The sequence below is a fragment of the Globicephala melas genome, chromosome 10 (assembly GCF_963455315.2).
Source record: "Globicephala melas chromosome 10, mGloMel1.2, whole genome shotgun sequence".
In the NCBI taxonomy this organism is placed as follows: Eukaryota; Metazoa; Chordata; class Mammalia; order Artiodactyla; family Delphinidae; genus Globicephala; species Globicephala melas.
Window position 1 is genome coordinate 25,017,347 of NC_083323.1, and position 17,546 is coordinate 25,034,892.

General features: G+C 38.4%; 1 protein-coding gene and 1 pseudogene across 4 annotated transcripts in view; both read left to right on the plus strand.

Moving 5' to 3' along the window:
* Nucleotides 1–17,546, plus strand: part of NTN4 (netrin 4) — a 107,008-nt gene that overhangs the window by 36,878 nt on the left and 52,584 nt on the right. For 3 of the 4 annotated variants that reach the window (XM_060306728.2, XM_030856348.2, XM_030856349.2), the window contains exon 3: nucleotides 2,443–2,721. The exons of the other annotated variant lie outside the window; for it this stretch is intronic. In XM_060306728.2, the coding sequence (XP_060162711.1) occupies nucleotides 2,443–2,721 (279 nt within the window). The remainder of the gene's footprint in view (nucleotides 1–2,442; nucleotides 2,722–17,546) is intronic. 4 annotated transcript variants of the gene reach the window in all.
* On the plus strand, nucleotides 2,962–5,793 carry LOC115852557 (small ribosomal subunit protein RACK1-like; annotated as a pseudogene).

Genomic DNA, 17,546 nt, shown 5'->3' on the forward strand with positions numbered 1-17,546 from the left:
AGTTTTGCAAGTTCAAAATTAGCTACATATGCAGATACTGGTTAGTAATTCATTATTGGTAACTATTGCTTTAATACAACTTCTCACCTGTCCCCTTCTGGTGCTATGACATGAATTCAGTGTGTCAATCTGTTTAGGACCCTGTAAAAGGAAGTTATTTGAAATTCTCACCTATTATTTGAGTGCCAAGAACAATGTTATAGTTAATCAATTCATTTACCAAAAATTTATTGAGTAGCTATTCTGTGCCAGGCACTGTCCTGGGATACACCAGTGACTCCGCTCAAGAAGTTTACATTCTAGGGACTTCCCTAGTGGTGCAGTGGTTAAAACTGTGCTTCCATTGCAGGGGGCACCGGTTCTATCCGTGGTCTGGGAACTAAGATTCTGCATGCCACGTGGCCCCCCCAAAAAAAAAATCAAGTTTACATTCTAGACGGGGAAGACAGTAAAACATTAAGCAACTACAACTAAAATGTGCAGGTGGTAATAGCACTAAGAAAAAAAAATAAAGCAGGGCCATTATAAGGACTTTGTATTTTATTCTGAGAGACATGGGAGGTCTTTAGGTGCGTGTAGATCTAAGCAAGGACATGGTCCAATTTCTGTTAATAGAGAATCACTCTGGCTGCTGGATGGAGAATTGGCTATAGGAGGCCTAGTGCTGATTATCACCTTCCCTTAAGTTATATTTCATTGAGGACAGTTCTGTACCAATAGACCTGGAGATGTGATCCTACAGAGTAGATTCTTGCCTTTTCATACTTTCCGTGCAAAAGCAATTTATAAAATGAAATTTTTCTATCCAAAGTATTCCTTAAAGAAAAAAATTTTTTTTCTGGAAAGTTACTTTTAGGTACATTCTCTCTAAATGGGAGTTTATCCAAAGCTTACTTTTTAATAATTACTTTACTTTCATACTACAGTCAGCCCTCTGTATCCACAGGCTCCACATCTGCAGATATGAAGGGCCAACTAAGGGACTTGAGCATTCGCAAAATTTGGTATCCAGGGGGGCCTGGAACCGATCCCCCACAGATACCAAGGGACGACCGTTATGTGGTTATCAAAATATTTCTGTTTTTTTGTAAATAGGGTTTTTTTGACATATTTTTAAAAAGTCAAGAGATGCTTAAGAATTTTTCAGAGGAGCTTTGTATTTCTTACTATATAAATCAACAAGATTGATTGAGGTGTTTTTTTTTAACTGCATAATGAGTTGTAACAGTGTTGCCCTCCTTATAATAATGCTTCATGTTACATTATATTTATATTCATTGGTTTCCATGGGCAGTGATTTCCCTTTCCACTAACCTCTACTCCTCCAAGGTAACAGGTCCACTAGAGAATTTGCACCACCCCACCCCAAGGCCCATTTTATTGCCCCTGTATAATGTATAGACTCACAGACATGTCCAAAGTCTGTCCCTTCTGAGCCTTCCTCCCTCTGGTTTCCTCCTCATAACTAAAGCCTTAAGTTGCCTGTAGAGTCTGTCTATAACCTGCACAATAAAAAGTCTCATTACTTAGTTACACCTTGCATTTAACCAAAAGTGCTGTTAACTAACTTGATCAGGTACATTACTCACTGCCTTGGATTCAAGTGACTTCTGACTAATTTTAGAAATCAAATCCACCCTCAAAGGGTTGTATATTTACTTCCAGTAAAAATATTCCAAATATATGCCACAAGTTGCAAGGCAGATCCAGAAAAGGAGAATCAAAAATACTCATAGCGAAAGTGGTCCCAATTAATAACTGATGAGTCTTTGAAAGGGTCATTCCTCATTTAGAAATATAAGTGCCTGGATCTTTATTTTGCAGTCACTTCCTAACTGGTCTTCCTGCTTCTATCCTTTACCCTTTATAATCCATTCTCCTCGCAGAAGCAAGAGAGAGTTACCTTTTTTAAAAATGCAAATCAGATCACATCACTTCTCTGCCTATTACCTTCCAGTGGCTTCCCACTACAGTTAGGATAACTCCACCACGGCCTACAAAGGGCTCTCTATTCATGATCTGTCATACGTGGCCTCTGTCCTCCTCTCCACTGCCCCCTTGTCCCCTGAACTCTAGTCACACTGGTCTTGTTCTTCCTTGGATAAGCCAAGCTTGATTCCACTTCAAGGCCTTCAAACTGGCTGTTCCTTCTGCCCAGAATGCTCTTCCCCCAAGATCTCTGTATGGCTGCCTTCAACCCAAGAGTCAGATTTCTGCTGATTACTCAATTTATACTTCTTCTGCATCCCAACAGGCAGCACATCTGTTCCTTAGAATAACAGGGCAGCTCTTCCCCAGGGGTGATCAAGGTCTGAAAACCTCTTGTTATCTTATCACTTGCAGATAATAAAAGGTATAAATCAAACCAGGACTACACGGGGCAAATAGTTCAGGGTTTGCACACAGTCCTATATATGCACAGCATTTTCTTTTTCTTTACAGGTTATTTTCAGAGCTTTGTCACCACCGTATGATGTGGAGAACCCTTACAGTGCCAAAGTGCAGGAGCAGCTAAAGATCACCAACCTCCGTGTGCAGCTGCTAAAACGACAGTCTTGTCCCTGTCAGAGAAACAACCTGAATGCAAAGCCTCAACATTTTACGCACTATGCAATCTATGATTTCATTGTCAAGGGCAGCTGCTTCTGTAATGGCCACGCTGATCAGTGTATACCTGTTGATGGCTTCAGACCTGTCAAGGCCCCTGGAGCATTCCACGTGGTATGTAAAACAAGTCCTCACTTACGAAAAAAAATCATTTGGTAGTCTAAGTTCCTTTAGAGTGCGTCTGTGCTTACATGGTTCTTCTTCTTTCTTCCTCTGCTGATTCACTCCTCTGACTCCATGCCCATCCTATAAAGTGCCTATTAACTTGTTTTTTAATCTTCCATTTTAGAATTATAAATAGTCAAGTATGATAACCAGATTCCTTGGAAAACATCCATGCCAGTTTTTAGTACCATGACTTCCAGATATAAAGTGTAAGGCGAGCAGTAGAAGAGGTTGGCATAATCATATTTGTGGCATTATCACATGGAAACCAGCTTTGACAGTAAATGCGTGCCATTGTTAAGGAGATTTTAGAGTGTAAAAAATAAGAACTTCAATTTAATGCCCAGCCAGTAGAATGAACAGTAATTTTCCTCTGTAAAGAGTAGCCTCTCACCCTAAGGCAGACTTAAATGCTCTCTCCTCTAGGCTCACACTTCTCACTGCGCTTTCCTCTGAACTTTTACTTGTTTGCATCTCCCAGGAGATCACGAACTTCCTGAGGACAGGGACTGTGTGATCTTCATATCCTCAGGACCAAGTGTATTACCTGAGCCAGAAGAAGGTGTTTGGTTGAATGATAGCAACATAGGAATAGGGAGATGATGAAAATTACTGTCATTGTCTTCACCTCATCTTCTTCCAAAAAAGATACAGAGTGGCTCAGACAGCAAGTACCTTGTTGGGATGCATCCAGAGCTGTGAATGAGGATTAGGCAAGTAGGAGAGCACTCTAATTCTTTCTTTTTATGTTTTGCTCTGATACTTCTAATCAAACCAAACCAAAAATAAATAAATAAAACTTAAAAGGCCTCAGAATATCCTTACTTCATTACCTAAAGAGTACATTTGTACATTTACACATTTGTTTTCTTTCTCCCAGCCCTGATATAGGTACAGCCGTGAGGGACCATGAACCAGTTAGCCAGCAGGACAGTCTGTGTTAGCTGGGCTGAGTTGCTGGGGTGCAGAATAGCATTGGGGTAACTGAAATGACTAGGACAGTAGCCAGGAAGTTACAAAAATAGAAACAATGCTGTTACTTCTAGAAGTGAAGCTGGGGCTTCCAAGTTGAAGGGAGTGCCATACTCATTCAACAAACATCTACTAGTTTCTACTCATTAATGGACTTTTGAACCAATATTGTTTCAAATAAAGGATGGAATAATTTGTTATACCTAAGTTAATTGGGTTCAGGTATTATTCAAATAGAAAATAACCTAGATATTCTAGATACATGCCAACCAACTAGACTGAAACAGGAAAATTTGCATGAGGTAAGATGCTAATAAATTTCTGCCATTATATTTAAGTGCATTAGTGAAGGAGAGCCGGCTGGCTGCAATGTTCTGAATGTTTTTGTCCCCACCCCCAAATTTGTATGTTGAGACCCTAATCCCAATGCGATGGTATATGGAGGTGGAGCCTTTGGGAAGTAATTAGGTCATGAGAGGGGAGCCCTCATGAATGGGATCAGTGCTCTTAAAAGAAGAGGCCAGACAGCTAACTCTGTTTCTGCCATGTGAGGACACAGTGAGAAGTCTGCAGTCTACAACCTGGAAGAATGCTTTTACCAGTACCTGACCATGCTGACACTCTGATCTCAGACTTCTAGCCTCCAAAACTGTGAGAAATACATTTCTGTTATTTATCATCCGCCCAGTCTATGGAACTTTGTTCTAGCAGCCCAAACGGACCATGACACTGGCCTTTTGTTTCCTCAACTATCTTTGTAATCCAAGCCTTATAGGATTATTTCAGGGTAGAGTCCTGAGCAAAAGGACAGATACAAGCTTAGAGGCCCCCAAAACATGGCCCAGAATAGGCCATATCTGATTTGTCTCATGACCTATGAGACAACCTGAATGGCTCTGGTCAACCGAACTAAATTACCAGAGTTCTCAAGAGCCTTATAAAGCATTCATGAGTATGCGTTTAAAAGCAATAGTTCTGAGACTTCCCTGGTAGTCCAGTGGTTAAGACTCCATGCGTCCACTGCAGGGGGCATGGTTTCGATCCCTGGTTGGGGAAATAAGATCCTGCATGCCACATGGCCAAAAAAAAAAAAAAAAAAAGCAGTGGTTTCTTTTTTTTTTTAAAGTAAATCCTCTGAATGTAAACTTTCAAAGAGTTAGCAACACTTTCTTAGGCTGAAGAGAAAATTCTGGAAGTTTTTTTTATATACTCTGGGTATATGCAAATAGACTGTCCAGGGTGAGAGCCACTGGGGGTGGGTATCTTGCATTTGCTTCTCACCCGATAGCAGCAATCCCATCATCATCTCCTGTGCCCGGGACAAGCTGGTCAACATATGGCACCTGGAATACTGCAAACTGAAATCCAACCATATCAGCCCCCCGGGCCACCTGAACACTGTGACTGCTCTCCAGATGGATCCCTCTGTGCTTCTGAAGGCAAGGGTGGCCAGGTCATGCTGTGGCACCTCAATAAAAGCAAGCACCTTTATATGCCAGATGGTGGGGACATCATCAATTCCCTGTGCTTCAGCCTCAACCACTGCTGGCTCTGTGCCACCATGGGCCCCAACACCCAGCTCTGGGACTTGGAGGGCAAGGTCACTGTAAATGAACTGAAGCAAGAAGTTATCAGTACCAGCAGCAAAGCAGAGCCACCCAGTACACCTCTCTGACCTGGTCTGCTGATGGCAAAAGTCTTAAAATACAACTGTTCTCTACAATCATCTGCCAGCCTACCAAGGCTTGGACAGTGGTGATGGTAACATGGATGTCTGGGCTGTGCACCACTTCATTCAAGAGGGCATTAGTGTTTGTCTCTGACGATCCTATGCCAAGAACACGGGCTTACATGGTGAGCATGTGGGAGCCTTCACTGTGGTCCTACAAAGATGGTGATGAAGCCAAAAGGGTGGAGTCACATTTGAAGATCTCGATCCATCCCATGTATTCTCAATGGAGCCCTGACTGCCTTAACCATTGTGACCAGCCTGGATTTGCAAAAACAATGGTTGCAAGAAGTGAAAGGCATGGCCAACTGTGTCATTAGATTCGGATTCAGCTTGTCTCCAGCCTCAAGAAAGAGGGCTTCTCCCACAATGGGCAGCAACATCGCTAACCAAAGTGGCATGTTTTATTTCACAGGGCTAATGCCTGAACAGGTGGAGTGGCTGACCAAGGAATTCTCCATCTACGTGACAAAGGTCAGCCACATCTCTGTGGCAGGGGACACAGACAACTGGGCTACCTTGCTCATGACATCCACCAGGTCACCAAGTGAGTTCCCTGATGAGAGGGAACAGAGACAACCTTCCTGTCTTCAGCCTCTGCAGTTGTGAGATTCACACAGAGGATGCGGGAGGGTGAATCATTTTTTTCAGCCACAGTGCTTAACACTCAGCAATGTGTTTCTCAGAAAAGAACCTGTAGTGAAATGGGGCAGAAACATCGGTGGCTGGTGTCTGGAACTTTGTGGCTCTAAACAAAATTTTCCCCATACTTATATTTCCAGCTTTTCTGTAAGAATTTACATGTGTAAGGAAGTAAGAGCCCCCCCAAACCTGCCAATCATTCCATTGTAATATTTCAGAAGCTTTAACTGAAGCGCCCTGCAGTGTCGGGGGTTCCTCTGTGGATCCAGCATGTGAAATAGCCCCTGTCCAAGGCTTCGTGAGAAGACCTAGCTCTGACATTAACGGTCAGCCTGTTTGTCCTCCAGTGGTTGAGGAGCCTTGTCAACAGACCATATTACAGAAATCGTGTTCTGTGAAAACCAGCAAGTCTGCTGCCACTGCCACAAGAAAAAGAAAAGATGCCGTCTCCTGTCTTACATAAATGAAAAGAAAGAAGGCTCTCCTTTTTAATACTTGCAGGCATTTTTAATGTTCCTCTCTTTTCCCTTATCACTGCTGTTCTTCTCCTTAGAAAGATCTAGAACTAGCCTAGATTTTCATCCTGTTCTACTACTTGATTGACCATCAACCCCATCCTATCAGGATTTACTTACTTGAAGAATGAAGAACATCATTTACTGCTCATCCCATACCCTCACCTCTCTCAGCAAGGAGTAGTGGAGAGTAGGTAACTGCACTTTATTTCAGCAACCTCTTCAGTGATTATCTCCTGTCGGGATGTTGCCTCTGGCCAGTCGGACCTCATACTTTCATTCAACGTGGTTGTGCAGTCACTCATTTCATATCATGAATAGGCCAATGCAGTGTTGTACCAGACAAGAGAATTCCCTGGGCTTTGGTGTTAATCTTTGTGTGCTGCCAGCTAGGCTTAGGCTTTACCCTTTGGAAAGGTAACCTTCATCTGCTCTAATCATGTAGACTTATTGCAGCTTGGTTTCTCTGCTACACTAAAGTTACTGTAGACCCTGCCCCCCGCCACCCAAATAGATAACTATCAACCTAAAAAGAGGATCTGGATAACCACGAAAAGGGGATTGTATAGTAAATGGTTTTTTCCATTTCAAAAGGATATTAGAATGAGAAGTCTCCATCCTAGAAGACCCTATGGGATGGAAACCTCATTTCCTTACTCATCTCAGGCTCCTTTGAAATTGGAAGCCATATCTTCTTAAAATAATACTCATCTTGTGACATCCTACTCCCCAGCTTACGTACTGATTTCAACTTCTACAACAATGCTGGTAGCCCCCAGTGCTGTAACTATAGCATGTACCAAAACCAGGCAAGACCAAGTCACACGTGGAGCTAGGGCCAGGTAAGGGGTTAGAAACAGGTAAGTGGCCAAGGCCATGATGGCTTGCAGGGATCTGGTTCCAGAAGAATTCCTGCTGTCTCGACTCTCTTTAAAAAAAAAAAAAAAAAAAAAGCCATAAGCAATTGGACCAGCAGAGGCTTATGACTGGAAATGTGAATGGTTCTGGTTTCAGATTTTTCCCATCCCTAAGCTTAGGTGCATTTTATTTTCATGTATATATTTTTTCTGGATTATAAAGAGCTGGTATTAAATTTGGACATAGTTGCCTGGTTTGAATGTGATATTCTTATCCCTATGATTGCTTAGCTGAGCAAATTGCACATTAAAAGCATAGTCTTTTGCTTTATTAAGAGCATGGTCATAAGGTCAATTGTCCTCCCATATTTGTGTATCTGAGAACACCATTCATTATACATATGCAGCTGTAAATAACCAGATTCATAAATTGTGCCTGCAGAACAGAAGGTAGCCTCTTAAGACAGCATTCTTTTACTAGTCAGCTTGTCATAGGTATGTGTGTATAAATCTGACTTTCTTTAGCACAGTTTTTCTTTATATCAGTCATTCTCAGCGTGTGGTCTCTGCACCAGCAGCATCAGGATTACCTGAGAACTTGTTATAATTGCAAATATATATCCAGTCCTACTGAATCAGAAATTCTAAAAATGGGGCTCAGGAATCTGTGTTTAACAAGCCCTCAGGTGATTCCAGTGCTTGCTAAAGTTTGAGAGCTGCTGCTTTATAGACTATGCCAAATCCCCTGCAGCCAATGTTGTGAGGATGAGTAATTAGTTAATGAAATCTGGTTTTACGGGCTAGAATTTTTGATGGCTAATGACAGAGAACTAGGGAAGTTAATGGAAATGATACTTAGTCTGTTTCTTAAGCTACATAAGATTTTAGGGCCATTTTCCTTCTTTGGAAGAGGCGGGTAGGAAAAGGCATGAAGTGGGGTACCAGTTCGCAACCTCATTTACCTTTAAACACTCCTCCTGTGTCTTTTAAAGTAGTACCACCTTTTCCATGTTTCCCCTTCTTCCCAATCCATTCCATTTAGCCTTCACCAGTTCAGTTTTTCCTTATCTGTTCATGTCACTGGAAGGCAGAACAGCACAGTGTTTAAGACCCTAGCATTGGAGTCAAATAGATCTGGATTTGACTCCCCACAGCATTTACTAAATTAATGTCTCACTGAACCTCAGTTCCCTAAGAAAATGAGAACAATGTCTACCTTATATAGTTATTGTGAGGCTTAAAAATATGATAGCCAGTGCCTGGCGTATGGTAGCCTCTATCTACATTGCTGCTGTTATCTTATATTATCTCAGCCTTTTCTACCACATTTCTCACAGACACTTTCTCCCCAGTAGCGACAGGAATAAATCATAGTGTATGTGCTTTTTGACATGTTTACAAGGCTAGAGTTTTTGTGTCAAGGAAAACTGTACTTTGATTCCAGCCTGCTGGGATCCCAGAAAATATGTGAAGAGGAGATCTCAAGCTTTTTCTCCTTGCAGCTGGGGAGAACTGATGTAGTTCTCTTTTTCCCAGCAGCTGGTGATTTTACAGCTGTTGGATGATGGATGGTAATAAGAAGGAACATGGAACGTTTCATTGTTTTACTAAAATATCATTCATTGGATAACAAGAGGCCATAGAATGCCGTGGAGAATTGTTTAAATGCCTTGAGTTACACTAAGGTTAAAGTGGATTTTTCTTTTGTAACCAGAAACTCATTATAAAAGAGTGTCAACATTTTGACTAATGTGTTCTAAATCTAAAAGAAAACATTAAAACCTATGGAACCATAATGTGGGTTTTGAGGAAAATATTACTTAGCCTACCTAGCTGTGTAAGGCAAGTTTCAGAATCATTCATAAAGTTTCATTACAAAAATTTTTCTCATCTGAATCTGAATACATTTATTCATGTATTATATTTGCATATCTTATATGTCATGTTTTATAAATTCAGGACAGATTTAAGACCATAGTTTTCTTTTTAAAAATTCTTTATTGTACTGTGAATAAGCCAAATGGACAATAATAATTAGAAAGCTCTTGGCTCTTCAAGGTATTAAGGAAAAGAGCAGAGGGTTTAAAAACAATCAGTAAAGTTATTAAATGAGAATATTAAATCAGAATTTTAAAATATTTTCATAGAGCAAACATGCATGTATATTTGGAAATGAACATCTATAAATTAGTGTCAGGTCTTCTCAGCAGAGAAAAAATAATTATCATGGATTATAAATACTGCTGATAATAGTTACAACTTTTTAAATGCTTATAGTGTGCCAGGTCTTGTGCTGTCATGTTACAAATGTTATTGAATTTAATCTCACAACAACTGCATGAAGAATCATCATCATTTTCTTTCATAGATGAGGAACTGAGGCCTGAGGCTTGGGAATGCTAACTGATTTCCCAAAAGTTAATAAAAAGTAGAGCTCAGGTTAAATTCACCACCCATTCTCTTTTTGTTGTTGTGTTGTTAAAAACTTAATCTGTACTTAATCTATCTTGATATTATGCCAAGAACAGAGTAAAAAAGAGGGGAGAAAGCACAGGAGGGCAAGTGTGGTAGGGGTGGGCTCAAGCGATTGATTATCATCATGGATCATGGAATCTAAACTGAGCAAAGGGAATTCCCTGGTGGTCCAGTGGTTAGCTTTCACTGCCGAGGGCATGGGTCTGTGTGGCCCAGCCAAAAAATAAATAAAAAATAAACTGAGCAAAGAGGGAAGTGAGGACACAAGAGAGCAAACACTAGTCCCACAACCAAAGTTTCCTTGTTTTATATTTTATAAAGCCCTTTCCCATGCATTATTTCACTTGATCCTTACTACAATCCTAGAAGATAAGCATTTTTGTTTCTATTCTGCAGATAAGGGGAACTGAGGTACAGATAGATTAATTTACCTGCTTGTAGTCACAGTGATAGGGAGCAATTTCTCACATTCAGAGTTCTTACTACCATACCCTACCTCCACCACCAATATGGTACCAAGAAAAAAACTCTCATTAAAAAGACTATTTTTATAGGAATAGGTAATCTATCCAAGTCATCTAATTTCTGTTGAACCAGAAATTATCATTGATTCTCTCTTCTCTTCTATTCATTACTGAAATGGCCCAAAGGGAAAAAAGAAAGAGTAAAAGCAATAAGTTTGGAAAATCTACAAAGAAAATAATTCAGAAGTGACTATCTTTTGGGGGGTATGAATCATCTTTGATCAGTATCTTTGGTTTTATTAGGAAGAGGGATTTCTGGATCTACCATTCTTTACTTCCATCTTTAGCCATAAATCATTTTCACTGCTACTGAAAGGCGGCAGCAATCCCAAGCAGTTCACTTGTCACATTAGACCAGGAGGAATGGGTAATCCTATCACCAAGGGGCATGCAATGTTGTATTCCTAATATTAACAAAAGAGAAACTGTCAGCTTGATGCAGTTAGTGTGAGACTATTCTCAATTCATTTCAAGGTCTCAGAGTTCTTCTTTCACTATTCCTACGTTAGTATAGTATAACTTTGCCAGTCGTTCCTTGGCAGTGAATAACTACATACAAGGTGTACAGAGTGTTCTTTATACTTCATTTACTACCTTGTGTTTCCTAGTATCAGGGCAAGTCAGTAAAACATGTTCATGGCTGCAAATTGTTAGTGTTTTGACTATAAGATTGCAAATGAATCTAGCCTTATTTTCCCTCTAAACAGTAAGACACACTCTCTTCTAATGGCAAAAGTTGCCTGAGATTACTCTTTTTATTTGATGATTAGGAAACCAGAAGACTTTAAACCTAGAGGCGTTACAAAATAATTTTTGCACTCAGGAAAGGAATTCCCTGTGGGGTTCCTTTCAAGGGTTCCCCCAGAACATTTAAGTATTTGTTTATAGGCTTTTGACTACTTCACAGAGAGGTTGCAGGATAAAAATACCAGAAAGCTAAAATGTTAGTGTGAGAGCTGACATCTCTGAAAGTAAAATATAAGCCAATAGGAAAGTAGGTTGATTCTCCAAATAGTATAATATTTGTACATTCAACTTTTCATGAACATGCTTTACAGAAAGTGAATCACGTGTATTTTTAGGTCAAAATTTGGGCACTGTAAGGATACAAAAATGAGTTTCTTTAACAGGTTTAAGCTGCTAGTTCTATAGATTGGGAAACAACAACTTAAATTTGGGCACTGTAAGGATACAAAAATGAGTTTAACAGGTTTAAGCTGCTAGTTCTATAGATTGGGAAACAACTTAAATTTGACATTTTTCCTACTGTAAAAGACTCCTCAGATATTCAAGGCATATCTCACTTTGCCGATTTTCTTATGAATATTTCCTTTTCAGTCCAGTAGCATTTGGGGGTCCATCCTGTGGATAGCTGGGAGCCTAGAGTCAGATCTCTGGATCTGGAAAGCCTAGTCTCCCTGTTTAATTGCTAAGATAATGGAGTGAGTGGAGGGTGAAGCTACATGGAAAGAGAAAAGCTGAGGTTACAGATTATCTGACTTCTGGTTCACAACCCCAGGTCTCATATCTCTGTGGTATTTCATTTGTGTCTTGCCAATTTTGTAAGAGCTGGAAATGTACTTCAATTTGTCTTAAAACAATTACATTCAGTAGAAGATAAGTTGTAATTTAAGTCCTGTTCCCTCTTATGAGGCGAATTTTAGTTAAAGGTTAAAATACACACACGCACACACATACAGACAAGTATATAGATATATATAATAATTATTCCACAAGATGGAGGAACCTCACAGCCATTTCAAATAGTGAGGAAGACAAGGTCTCTTAATCTTGGCATTCAAAACCTTAATGCTATAATTGGAGCTAGAGTCATCTTAGCAATGTAAATATTTAATGGAATAAAATAGTACATGTGTGGGGATACAGAAGTAGTACGGTATTTGTTAATTCTTAATAAGATTTTTTAATCATATTTTTAATTGATTAATAATTATTAATAATTAAATAAATAAATAAAAATAATTAATAATTAATTATATTTTATTTTAATCATATTTTTTAATCAAGAATTCTGATACTTTTTTAACTCTTGAGCTCTTTAGATAGAAAAAGCAGAGAAAATTATGGTTTCAAAAACTACAGTATATTGTATATGGAAATGGAAAAATGATTACTTTTTCCTACTATTAAATATGTTATATATACAAACAATTATGAAATTTGTAAAAGTAAACACTGATCAAGTGTCTTTGTCCTTCAATTTTTGCATCTCTAAGGGCACCAGTACCAGGCATGTAACTTAGCTGGCTCAGTCAGCTCTCAGAATTCCTGAAGGGCAATGGTTTCATTGTTTCCCAGATAAGCCCCTAGTAGGCATTAAAATTAAAGGAAACATGGAATTGTAGTATTTCCATATGCTGAATAGAGGCTAAAGATCATAATTGTAGTATATTTATCTTCTAATTCTCATTTGTAATTTAATTCAATTCTCATATGTAATAAAAAGAGAATTACACTTAGGCATCTAACTTCACTAACATGCAAAGCAAAGAATGACAGTCTATTTTATCAAGCAAGTAGGTTATTAATGGCCTTGACACAAGGCCTCAATCATTCCTCAGACCTCCAAGAGTCCGCTGTACTTATCACGATTAAAATATTTACTTCACTCTGTTATTTGCTTACATATCCAGCTTTCCCTATCTGCTAAACTATCTGATTTTTTAATGGCAGATACTGGGATAGTCACAATGTCTAGCATATAGTGGGTTCAAAAAATCCCCAGTCAATATATGAATGAATTAATCAATGGCGTTGAAAAAATAAGAGATTCATTTCAGATAATAATGTTAAAAATATCAATAATAATGACTGTTCTTGATTGTGTCACACATCTACATATATTTTCTCTTTTAATCCTCAAATACATGGAGCCAGTACTATTATCCTTATTTTATAGGTAGGAAACTATGTCTCGTTATTAAGGAATTTATCCAAGATTATTAAGAGCAGGGATTGGAAACCCCATGTATCTAATTCCAAAATTTATTCTCTTTATGTCACATTTATCCACATAATGCTAAGAAAAGAACCCAATTTAAAAATGGGCAAAGGTTTAAATAGGTATTTTTCCAAAGAAGACATGCAAATGTCCAATAAGCCCATGAAAAGATGCCTGACATTCGTAGGCATTAGGGAAATGCAAATCAAAACCACAATGAGATACTGCTTCACATCCACTAGAACGACTATAACCAAAAAGACAGATAATAACAAGTGTTAATGAGGATGTAGAGAAATTGGAACCCTCATACATTGCTGGCAGGAATGTAAAATGGTGCTGCTGCTGTATGGCAGGTCCTCAAAAAGTTTAATATAGAGTTATTATATGATCCAGCGATTCTACTCCTCAGTATCTGCCCAAGTGAATTGAAAACATATGTCTACACAAAACCTTTTACATGAATATTCATAGCAGCATTATTCATAGGAGCCAAAAAGTGGAAACAACACAGTGTCCATCAACTGATGAATGAATAAACAAACTGTGGTATATCCATACAATGGAGTATTATCCAACCATAAAAAGGAATGCAGTACTGATACATGCTACAACGTAAATGAACCTTGAAAACAGTATGCTAAGTGAGAGAAGCCAGACACAAAAAGCCACATATTGTATTATTCCTTTTCTATGAAATGTCCAGAAAAAACAAATCCATAAAGACAGAGTAGGTTAGTGGTTGCCAGGAGTTGGAGCTCAGGGAGGAATGGGGAATGACTGCTTAATGGGCACAAGTTTTCTTTTTGGGGTGATGGAAATTCTCTGGAATTAGGTGATGGCAATGATTGCACAATTTTTTGGATATTCTAAAAACCACTGAATTGCATGCTTTACAATTGTTAAAATGATGAATTTTATGCTATGTGAATATAATCTCAATAAGAAAAAAAGCAAAAGCTAAAAAACAAACCAACCAACGCATGGCTGGTTATAAGGGAACTTTACAAAATGAATATATTTCTTTTCAAGTCCCAGTCATTAAGCCGACTGTTTTAAAAAGCAGTACCTTTGGATGGATGGGTATTGAAGAAAACCATCTTTCAGTATCTGTGGTTGTTGTTTCTGGACATATTCAAATGATCACAGATGCGGTAATGACTGCTTTCTGATAGAGTTACCAAACAAGCATAAGTTTTTAATATCAGTACTTCCACCTTAATCTTTCATATGAGCATACTCAATAATGAAGACAATATTTTACAAGATTCACCTGGAAACAAGCAATTTTCCCATATGAAAAGAAGCACCTGAATGAATTAATTCAACAACAAAAGACTATGGAAGAAAACATGCCCTAGCAACTGGCTTCTTGTACTATAATCAGGGGCTCATTTATCTTAAGTCAACTTTTGTAACACCCTCTGCACTGTATAGAATACTGAGTGACAGTTAAACAGAACTGTCAAGAAAAAAGGAAAACAGTGGGAAATGTGAACTAGAATGAATTTTAAAAAAAAGAAAGAAAAAACTTTGTATAAGAATGCAAAATAGTGGGTGACAAGGAATTTTCCTTTAAAATAACCAAAAGCTATGTGAATACATTGAGCAAGCGAATGTCAATGTGGTGAAAAGTACTTAATAATCCCCCACAGCATTTCTAATAGAATTTACCTGGTCCCCAACTAATTATAAAAACCCATCTAAATCCTCAAAGACATTGAACAAAACCCCACAAGACCTTCCTTCTTTCTTGCATCAAATGCTGCTTGACAGATAAGTTGCTTACAAAATGAGTTCTAGTTTTTCCCTTCACTTAGTTTCTTAGGTTCTTGTCTGATAGTTTTAACAGCATAGGAGAAGTTATATATTGTTAATTCTACTTTTGCTATTTCTTTCTAAGATTATTCAAATTAAATAGATACTAAAAAATTGAAATTGATATGATCCCTTTTTCCCTCCAGAGATTTTATCATAAGAAGTTATTTTAGGTGTTTGTGGGAAGGAAAAAAAAAAATCTTCCTGATGACATCACTGTTCTAAGATGGAAGCCTCTAATATTTTAGAACTCTCTTGGGAGTTCTGTTCCCTGTTTTGCCACTGATTTGTGTTGTGACCTTGGAAAAGTTTAAATATAAAAAGACAAGTGCAAAGTGAACTTATGAAACCAAGACTTAACTGAGATCAAACGAAGAGCAGAGATGGATTGGTCACACGGCTATGTATGACAGCAACTGTCCCAGTGACTCAACACAGTAACGCAGGCAGTAATCGGGCTTGAAAGAAATTTCAGATGCCGTAGCTGTATACTAAGATAGTTTCTTATATAGTATTTTAGGAAAGTCAAAGTCTGCCTATAAAAAAGAACTGCAGCAAGACTCTAATGATATTTGTCAATCTTATCTTGAAGAAATTGTAGCTGTTATAGAGGAGAAAAGGAGCTAATCTGATATTATGAGGCAATTCCTTAGATACACTGAAATAAATGTCTTAAAATCAGAGTACCTTACTTTATTGCATTGTACACATGCAAATCTGAAACCAAATTATGCATGTAACCTAACTATTCATTTGTAGGATTTATCCAAATAAATATACCTGTTGGACAGACATCATTTTTAAAAGCCCAGTAGTCAGAAATAATTTTTTAAAACCATTGGAAACAAAAAGCAAATAAAAAATAGTTTTATGTAAGGAAGTAATGATAGAAAAAACATCACATAAATTGGTAATAGTATGATCTTATCTAAATATAATCTTCATAAGCTTCCTGAGCATCACAATTTTTAGTTTAATGCTATTTTCACTTTTTTTTTTTTTTTTGCGGTACACGGGCCTCTCACTGTTGTGGCCTCTCCCGTTGCGGAGCACAGGCTCCGGACGCGCAGGCTCAGTGGCCATGGTTCACGGGCCCAGCCGCTCCGCGGCATGTGGGATCTTCCCAGACCAGGACTTGAACCCATGTCCCCTGCATTGGCAGGCGGATTCTTAACCACTGCACCACCAGGGAAGTCCCAAGGATACATTTTTAAAGAGTAAAGCCATGACTGTCACACAGATATAAAATAAACATGTGTCAACCATTTTACTTAACTCAGTATTTAACGAGGTACCGGTAAGACCTTATAACTGCTTCAAAGGAAAATTCGAAGAACCACACATACACTGGTAAATGAAGAAATATACAAAGAGGTGCAAAATAGGTCAATATGAAGGGCAATGATCAATTGCATTGTCAGACACAACTGATTTGCATTTCTATGGACAAGAGTTATTTGAATTATTATTCATTTTCTACAACTTACAGAGTTGTAAAATGGTTCAGTGATATGATAATAAAATGCAAAGATGGGCAGAAGACCTAAGTAGACATTCTCCAAAGAAGACATACAGGTGGCCAACAGGCATGTGAAAAGATGCTCAACATCACTAATTATTAGAGAAATGCAAATCAAAACTACAATGAGGTATCACCTCACACCAGTCAGAATGGCCATCATTAAAAATTCTTCAAATAATAAATGCTGGAGAGGGTGTGGAGAAAAGGGAACCCTCTTGCACTGTTGGTGGGAATGTAAATTGATACACCCACTATGGAGAACAGTATGACAGCTCCTTAAAAAACTAAAAACAGAACTACCATACGACCCAGCAATCCCACTACTGGGCATATACCCTGAGAAAACCATAATTCAAAAAGAGTCATGTACCACAATGTTCATTGCAGCTCTATTTACAATAGCCAGGACATGGAAGCAACCTAAGTGTCCATCATCGGATGAATGGATAAAGAAGATGTGGCACATATACACAATGGAATATTACTCAGCCATAAAAAGAAAAGAAATTGAGTTATTTGTGGTGAGGTGGATGGACCTAGAGTCTGTCATACAGAGTGAAGTAAGTCAGAAAGAGAAAAACAAATACCGTATGCTAACACATATATATGAAATCTAAGAAAAAAAAAATCATGAAGAACCTAGGGGTAAGACAGGAATAAAGACACAGACCTACTAGAGCATGGACTTGAGGATATGGGGAGGGGTAGGAGTAGGCTGTGACGAGGTGAGAGAGTGGCATGGACATATATACACTACC